The sequence below is a fragment of the Lolium perenne genome, chromosome 4 (genome assembly GCF_019359855.2).
Source record: "Lolium perenne isolate Kyuss_39 chromosome 4, Kyuss_2.0, whole genome shotgun sequence".
NCBI classification, from domain to species: Eukaryota; Viridiplantae; Streptophyta; class Magnoliopsida; order Poales; family Poaceae; genus Lolium; species Lolium perenne.
In genome coordinates this window covers 180,804,502-180,813,838 of record NC_067247.2, presented here as the reverse complement: position 1 = coordinate 180,813,838, position 9,337 = coordinate 180,804,502, and the positions used below count along the sequence as shown (strand labels likewise).

Below are 9,337 nucleotides of genomic sequence, written 5' to 3'. Positions count from 1 at the left end.
GGCCGACGCGGTAGATATAGTGTAGAGATAGCGATTTTGCCCGGCCCTCTATTTTACAGCGTCAGTTATGGTATTTGTTGGAGCATCAAATTGCCTCACACACGCTAAACTAATCGCTTTTTTTTATACAGCGCCGGTCGGAGATGCTCGGGTCACAGCTTCCAACAACATCAAAAAGAACATCCCCATCTTCCATTCCCTGTCCCTGCACGCGTCGTCCTCCCCGCCCGGCCTCCATTCCACTCCCTCCATAGTCCCTTCCCGCCTACGCATCCCTCTTCCTCACCGTCTCCAACCCCGGGCTAAAACCCTACCGCGTCGCCATGGCGCCGCATCCGCCTCTCTTCCCTCCCGCCGCCTTCGACCGCGCTGGCGGCCTCCCTCCCTGCGAGCCCAGCCGATTCTCTTCCAACCCTACCTTCGACTTGGCCTTTCTCAAGGCGGCCTTCGACGGCGATCTCCGCTTCGTCAAGAGTACTTACCTGCCTCCGCCGGCGATTCTTTTCTTCATTTTCCCCGGTTCCCCTATGTTTCCGTGGCTGATTTTGGCGCCTTCCAGGGGGCGCGAGGGTGGTGGGCAGGGGGGCGGAAGGCCGTCGCCTGGCCGAGATGCTGGGCGCGGTCAGGGACGGCTACGGCAATGGCCTGCTGCACTCCGCCGTCCTCGGCGGCAGCCTCCCCGTGTGCCGCTACCTGGTCGAGCACCTCCGGATGGATGTCGACGATGTCGGCCCGTTCGGTGCGATACCTTCAACCAACCCCTCGCCCTTCCCTGCTTAATAAAAGTTGCTTTTACTCTCAGTCTCGAAATGAAAAAAAAAAAATGAACTGCGTACGCCCACGCCAAGAAAAACTGCTATCCCTCTCTGCTTCAGCGGGCTGAATGTCTGCTACCCCTCTCTGCTTTGGCGTCCCTGGCAGGCGGTACACCTTTGACCTTTGCGATTGGCCGTCGGAATGTGGATTTGGTGCGTTACTTTCTTGATCAAGGTGCTGATGTACACAGGGTCAACCACAGTGGCACTCCTCCTCTCCATCTTGCTGTCGGAGAAGAAGGTAGTATCGATCTCTACGCCATAAGTATCTGTTGTCAAAAAAAGCATCTATTGCACATACTTATCCTTCCAAATTAAGTGTTCTGTTTCTACATTTGTACTGAGTGAGGACTCATATATCAGTGAGACATGGAGTCAAAATTTCTGAGTGGACATTAATTACTTATGTATACTGGCAAATGCCTGAAGAAAAAGAGTAAAGGTGCTGGCTGTATGAGGAAGTTCTTTCTTTCTTCCCCGTAGACCTCATATCATGCAGATATATAAAATAAATGGCCGAAAATAGCTAGAAGGCCATTATTTCCTAACTACATCGTTAATTTATTTTAGCCAAGTCTGAAGATTGGAAAAAATCTTTCCAAATTCTGCATACTCCACCAGTTCACAAGCCATAACTATGATTTATTGACTTTGTATCTCAGCATGTCTTCTAATTTAGAGTTCTAGAATTGTTTCTTATTTGAAGTGTCTTAACACGTGTTAGATAGGACGGCGACAGAAAATCACTGGACATACAAGGACTTGCAACAAAGAACAAAGAATCTATAGTGGACTAAAGATATATCCTGTCTATTTTATGCAGGAAGCTGTGAAATAGTGGAGCTCTTACTCTCCAAAGGAGCTTATGTTGATGCATTAAACCTTGGTGGGACAGCTCTGCATATTGCTGCCCGTCATAGGAGGGATGATATTATGAAGGTTTTGCTGGACCACCATGCAGACGTAACGTCACTCCCACCTAGTATTACTTTTCTGAACTTGCCAATCCACAATAATAGTTTCTTAATCATTTTATAGTTTCCCTCTACATCATCTTTAACCTATTTGAGTTTTTTCATGTGACTGGCTTTGTCGTATCACACTTGTGTTTTTATTCCTTCTAGCTTTAAGCTGTAATAAGGTGGAGCCCGACTCTTCACCTGCTCCAGTTTTCAAACCATAGTCTCATTAATATTGTCTTGGTAACATGAGCAACATTGTTCATCTTTTTTCAAACGAACCCATTTTCTCTGATCTATGATCAATTTGTAGTTTTCTTTTGAGCAATGAATTTTCCTGTTTCACTGCACACGTTTCACCAGTGACCAGGTGGAGTCTAGAGACCTTTTAGGTAGGTGGGGTCTAGAGACTCGACTGTACAGGTTTTCATGAAACATGAAATCTGAAGAAAATAATGAGTCACCTACATGTGAGAATATTTCGGAATGTGGTTGAAGAACGGAAAATGTTAGTTTCAAAAGGGAGCAGATGCTCCTGAGCACCATTCGGCATTATGTTTGCATAATCTCACTGTATAAACTGTACTTAATGCTTTCGGTTTCTACCGCCCTTGCATGATACAGTCTGACTATTTGAGTCCAACCTTCTTAGTAATGTCTTAATGCAGCATCACTCTACTGTATTCGTAAGATCTTGATTTGCAGCTTATTACTTTATTAGTGCTCGATCATTAATGCACAGTTGTTGTTAAGATCTACTTTTGCCTCTTGTATGGCCATGAATTTGGTGCGCTGGAAACTCTTCTTGTCCTTTTATCTGCTTTTCTTTCATATGCATTTTTAGGAGTGGTCACGGACTTCCTAGACGGATGATGAGGATTATAAGAAGCTATTCTGTTTACTTTTGCAATGTTTGTGTACGCTAAATTTGTTATTTCATTATTTTGACAAAAAGTTTTTACTCACAGTAGGTTTATATCTGCTATCTATCCTATATATAGGTTTTGACCCTTACCGTCCTTTAAGTTGTATGCCGGTTGTAGCTAGACATGATTTCTAATTTCTAATTTTCTTAACAGCACAAGATAGCTTTGGGTGGTACTGGTTATACAGCTCTTTTTATTGCTACTGCTATGTGCTCACTGAAGTGTGTGAAGCTCCTGCTTGAGGTATGTCATCTTCATACATCAACTTACACATGGTTGTAATAATATAAAGAGAGGACGTTACCGCATTGACTTTCTGTAATTTTCCTCAAATAATTATGACACAATTTACACCTGTGTTCTGTGAATCATATAACCAGGCTTTTATTTGTTAGGCCGGTGCTGATGTTGATGGTGCTTGTAAAGAGACACCCTTAATGATCGCGGCCACAGCTGGATCAACTGATATCCTTAAGTGCTTAGTTCTGGCTGGCGCAGATGCTAATATTCCTAACAGTGTAAGCTGCCGGTACCTTGCTGTTATATGAATGCTTTCGTCCGTACCTAACATGAGGTAGTCTAGTAAACTGTTCAGTGTTTCAAATTGTGAACTTCAAGAAACATATCTTAATAATTTGACATATCTGTTTTTTTAGTGTATGTTTTTGGCTATTTACGGTTCACTCTAGTAGGGTGCAATAAAAAAATATTGTTTCTTACATGAATGAAACAGTGAAGCTACATATCACATTAAGTATCCTATTATGTTATTATTTAGACATACATGTGATGGCTCTAGACTATCTACTAGATTAGAGAACATCCTTTAGAGTTTACCTTTGAACAAAAAAAAGTTACAGTTAAACTCGCAAATAACACTTTTGGGTTGTTGGATGAAAATATAACAGTTGTTCTTAACAGTTTGGAGGATAAAATGAAGCAGAAATTGCAAATGTCAGGAAGATTGCTCTTTATTGGATTCATCCTACAAGTTGTTGGAATAGTATTGTTATCAATGATCGATTATAATAGCAATGTTATTATTGAGTTGTGGTTGCTGTCCTGGACAACAAAAGGAGACGCTACTTGGTTTTTGTAACAGTTAACGTTATGCAAATCTCTAGAATATATTTGATCTTATACCATATCTATACGCTCAGCACTTGTTCATATACCTTGCATGCTGCAGATTTGTCATTTTCTGTTTTCGATGTTAAGTTAATCCTGCTTGTGATCTTGGCAGCTAGGACGTGCTTCTATAGAAATTGCTGCTCGTTCTGGTAGGCGTGAAAATGTTGAGATTCTGTTTCCTGTCACTTCTCAGATTCCTAGTGTACGTGACTGGAGTGTTGATGGAATCATTACTCATGTAAAATCAGTGCGCCCAGTGAAGGTATAATTTAGAGCACCATTATTATATTTATTTAAATGATTGAATGTGTAACTGTGTGCATTGGCTGTTAGATTTTTGATAGAGGTCTCCCTAGTGTGAGGTTTTTGAAATTCATTGTTCTTATTTGAGAAAAGAACTTGAAACCACACTTCATTGTCCATTCTTCCTCTGTTGAATTTTGTAATTTTGAACTAAAATTGGTGGCTAAGAGTTAACTTTATCGTGATTGTTAAGTATGCCAATCATATTGCTTTATGCTTTTTAGCTATGAGTTGGTGAAACGAAAATATGTCACATGTGTTGCATGCTAAATCATTTGGGGGCAATAAGATTTTGGTGAAAGCAGTTTCAATATTTACCTTTATCTGTTCCGTTAAACTTATCAATTGAAGTCTTCCTGACATGACCTTTGGCGGCACTTGCATGCTAAGTTTGTAGTATGCAACATGGATAGTGATTTATAGTTACCCCTGTGTGTATCAGCAAGACGACAGTTATGTGTTATCAACTCCTTTGATTCTTGTAAGGAGTAACCTGGCCAGGGTTATTTCCAATTGATCGAATCAATTTGGATAGAGATGTGCATTTAAGGACTAAGGTAAAATAATGTATAATACTTTGGGAAGAGGAAATAATAGTTTTTAGTGATGAGATTCTGGTCAGCGAGGATTCTGCAAAGGCAGCCTATCTCAACTTATTTGCGACTGAAGTCTTTGTTATTATTCTTAGGGATTCTATAAAGGATGCAAGATGTGGTCATCAGCAATTTAGATAATGCACATGAAAAAATTGTATGAGAAACAAATCATACTAACTTCTGTCAGCTATGTAGATTGGGAGGACAGCAGAAACATGTGGAAGTTGAAACAAATTAAAAAAAATCTACTAACTGCGGACAGTACGCTTTATTATATTTTTTATGGAGAAACCAGGAGACATGAGGTTTAATATTAATTTATTTTCATTGAGATGAAATATTGCATTGATTTAGAGAAAGTAGTTATTACACTTGGGAAGAGATTAGGTGTGGCACTGAATCTTATATCATTTGAGTGTTCTCAATGTTTCAGAAAGTGATGCTTGCTAGTGCAAAATTTAGAGCGCACGAAGCGTTCAAGAATGGGAACTATTATGCTGCAGCACACATTTATAGAGAGGTAATTACTAATCTTGCTTGTTAAAGTTTATGGACTTATTGATCTCTCATAAAATTTGAAGGTCCTAAAGCATGCTATCTTGTTTGTCTGTTTCCTTCTTGGAATAGCATGTGCTGTGGCAATTAGACTTTCTGCACACTTCGCAGATATGTTAATGTCGTCAAGTTGATAGAGATTGCAGATATGCTAATGTCTCTGACCCCATCCTGTTACGCTGATATTTCTGTAATCTCTTGTAGTGCATGCTTTGATCCATGATGCAGTTGGATCAGGGCCAGAACGAACTGTGCCATACATTTAATTGTTGTGGACATAGGAGGCCATGCAGCAGCAGTAGCAACAGCATATACGTGTAGGGGTAGGATGTGATTAATACTAGCAGCCAGATTACAAGGCTACGAGGGAGAAGTTGACACCTAGATGATATCCATGAAGAATAGTAGAAGAATGGTTTTGGAATTGGCTTAGAGATATACTCCGTGGAATTAGCAAGTGGATTTCATATGTGTCGGTAGTCTATTAGGCATTCTGGTTGTGGTTGAATCATTTCTAGGTGAGTCTTGTCAATCTATAACTTGGATTCAGTTAGGATGTCTAAGTAGTCTTTATAAATGGATGATCCTTACGTGGTTCAAATGAAGGGAGATGGTAAATTACTCTATCTCTTGTCTAAAGTTCTCGTTCCAGTATATCTCTGTTCGCCTGCTCAACAAACCCTATTTCTTTCAAGCTGTCTGGCCATCTTCTGTTGCTAGTTACCCTGATGCTCTAGGTTCACATCATTTGTGGGACTACGTTGTAATGAGTATTGCATGTTCTTTGTTATGTTATAAAAAATCTGTGAACAACTTGCGTTTAGTATGTACATGTGCTCTAGACCACCTTGTATTGCCCAAGGGTGGATCCAATTAATAAAATTTCTGGCTCATAGCATGGAAATGGCATGTAAAGTTGTAAACTTGGGCATCTCTTGTCAAGGATTTTTTTTTCCCTTGAGATGGAGCGCGTTCATTCCATTAATCAGAATCAAGAATGGCTGAACAGAATCGCTGGGTACAAGCATACGTGTCTCATGTGCTAACTGCTGACCTGTCATTGCACTTGAAAGTCACAGTATGTTCAGATGCACGAGATGCTACCTGTCCAAGCAAATGGGAAACACTTGTACTTCTCTAGAGATTGGGAGGTGGAGTGGCGGATAGATTAATGATTTCCCAATAGTAAAGGTATGGTGTAATGATGCCGAGTGTTCCTGGAATGTTATGCAAAATTGTTGGGAAACCAGTATCCAATCATGAGAAGGTTTTTACTACTCAAGTGGCTCGCCAATGAACACAAAATCTAATTATGTACTCTATTCTTCTTTTTTATTTCCAATGATTTTCTCTTTTATTTTGTATCTCTGTATCGATTGATGTTTAGCTTTTTTGAGCTGTATTTGTCAAATGGATTCAAATTTTGTGCATCCAGGAGCAGATTATGACTTCAGCGGGCAGTTTTCCTCTAACATGCTTATGCAAGTTAATGTTGTAATTGATGACTTGTCTTTATTGCATACATTTCATTCAGTTAGTTTTAGTGATTCAGCTAAGCACAAGAAAAAGCTGTGGCCAAATCTAAGAACAATTTGCAGAGTTGTGCTAATATTTTATCCGTCTGTTGGCTCTAGGCAATAGAACTTGACCCTGGCGACGCAACCTTGCTTTCAAATAGGAGCCTATGCTGGCTTCGCTATGGTGATGCGAGGCTGGCCTTGAAGGATGCTCAAGCGCTCAGGATGATGCGACCTGGCTGCCCAAAGGCCTGCTATCGCCAAGGAACTGCTCTAATGTTACTGAAGGTGCGATAAGTTGTTCAGTTCAGTTCTGCATTTTCTGCCAAAAATCTTTTTTGAAGTACATGTTCTGCACTTAATGTGGTAAATTATTTTTATGTATGTATTAACCTCTTGTCTCCAGGAGTATGAAAAGGCATGTGGTGCATTTCTTGATGGTCTTAAACTGGACCCAGGGAACGTCGAGATCGAAGATGGGTTACGGTATCCTCCTTGTCCCTTTTTGGATACGTTCAAGTCTAGCGAACAGTGATAACCTCTCAATGATCTTTCTCAGTTCTTGTCGCAATGATCTTTCACTCAGAACAGCGCCTCTAGGCATCTTTACTTATCATTCAAAAATAAAAATTTGCAGAGAGGCTTTAGAATCCTTGAAGTTATACTCCAGTAGCCCTGGAGAAGATTAGCTGGATCAGCATCATCAAAGACATCATCATCAACTTGTACTTACCTGATTTACACTGCTTACTGGAGAAAAGGAGGTGCCCTGTTTTATGTCCTTTAGGGCATAATTGGAGGCTTTAAGATTAGGTAATTTTTAAAATGCTTTTTCGCTGATCATCATCAGCTAGATCCTGAGAAGCTATGAAGTCCCCCACCTCATTGGATGCTCGAGACCATTTTACCATCATGATTTCTGAAGCGAATGTTCTGTATACAGATCTTTTGTTCGATGGTTCCGTAGACTGGAAACATTTCTACCCTGGACAGCTCCTGAGCTCCATCCAAGTGTTTGTGATTTCTTTACAGCCTCTGAATTGAGCATATTGCCAGACTGAGGTTGATTGTCTCATTGTCTGTGTTTCACTTCCAATCTAGGGTTTACGGTTGGGTCGGCTAGTGGGGTGGTTTTACTCAAGTCAACTAGCAATCTTTAGTAAATGTTATGTGAGTACATGCATTATGTGCATGCTTTACGTTTTACTTGGTGCTTTCAAGAAAAAACGCCATGTCTTCCAATCATTTGCGGTCACCTTGATATTATGATGCATCTACAATACATCAAATTTCGACAAATCAAACCTGTATTTGAAGTAAAAGAATTGAGAGAATGAATTGTTGCATTCATTGATGTATAAGGGGTATTTATACCGAAAAGTGTCTTTGCCAATACCCACATACATATAAATATTCTGAAAATACATTAAGAATTTTGGATAAAAATATGTTCTATTTTGATCTATACAAAAAAGACAAATTTCCAACAAATATTTGCCCCTAGACGAGCGTTTTTTTCCTGTAGCTCAAAATATAATGCAATTTCTAGCGAAACTTTGCACGAGTATTCAGGACGTATTCATGAAATAAATGTTACCATTTTTTAAAATGTAAATGTAATTTTTTAAAATATTTTCAAAATTGAAAGCATTTGTACTCATGTGCACCAAATCTGCTTCTGCATTTATACCCCTGGAACAGGTGCCAGTCAAAGATGGTTTACGAGGTTCGAAGGATGCAACATTTGTCAAAACCGTCTATTTAGCTTAGGATGTAAGCTAATCTAACTAATTGCCTTGTTAGCTTAGGACCCAAGCTATTATATTTCCAACACCCCTCCTTTGAAACAACGCTCTTTCTTGATAATCTCTTTTATAATCATCAAGATATTCTGGCATAGCCCCTGTAAATAACATTGCTCCGTAAATTCTATTATCTTGAAAGTCGTCATCTTTTGAATCTCACACCAAAAAACTCAGTGGGAAAAAATATTGAGGAGAGTTGTACTGGATATGTTGTCAAACGTTCTTTAAACCTAGTGGGAAAAAAACGTACTCCCAACGATCTAAAATAATTAACACAATTTTGTCTGTCTAGACGCGTTTGTTAACTAGCTACATTTATAGCTATACAAAGTTGATTAAACTAATATAAATTGGAGGGAGTACAACATATAGCGATTGTTATCTCATCAGTAACTCATATGAGAAAAACCTTGGAAATGGAAAACCTCATTAGTGAGTTCAGAGAATAACATATATGCCTTGTGTATAAGGAGAAGAGATATGACATATCTAAACACTTGCGTTTATACCGTCTCATTAACAATCTTTTATCAAGAACCATTAGGGAAAACTCACTAATACAAAAGGAGTACAATATATATGATTTGGCGATCATCACCGAATTATAACTTGGGAGTTTTACTACCCCTAATTGTTCACATCTTAAAGTCTGTCTTATACCAATCTCATGAAAATAATTATGGAATATAGAATTTGTTAAAGACATTGTGAGTAAATATGTTAGGTTTTC

At 39.3% G+C, this 9,337-nt stretch overlaps 1 protein-coding gene across 4 annotated transcripts; it reads left to right on the top strand.

The window, feature by feature from the left end:
- Positions 1-267: 267 nt before the first annotated feature.
- Positions 268-7,877, top strand: LOC127294473 (uncharacterized). 4 transcript variants are annotated; one of them, XR_007846662.2, is made up of 12 exons: positions 279-474; positions 560-739; positions 922-1,056; positions 1,639-1,778; positions 2,854-2,943; positions 3,096-3,218; positions 3,944-4,093; positions 5,164-5,250; positions 6,920-7,090; positions 7,209-7,288; positions 7,440-7,615; positions 7,746-7,877. XR_007846662.2 is itself a non-coding variant. In XM_051324292.2 (11 exons), the coding sequence occupies exons 1-11, from the start codon at positions 324-326 to the stop codon at positions 7,489-7,491; spliced, it is 1,278 nt and encodes a 425-aa protein (XP_051180252.1). In that variant the 5' UTR covers positions 278-323; the 3' UTR covers positions 7,492-7,877. The 4 variants fall into 4 exon arrangements, 3 of the variants coding, with proteins under 3 accessions (XP_051180254.1, XP_051180252.1, XP_051180250.1); XM_051324292.2 differs by having other exon boundaries at positions 278-474; positions 4,025-4,093; positions 7,440-7,877; XM_051324290.2 differs by having other exon boundaries at positions 7,440-7,877.
- Positions 7,878-9,337: the final 1,460 nt, after the last annotated feature.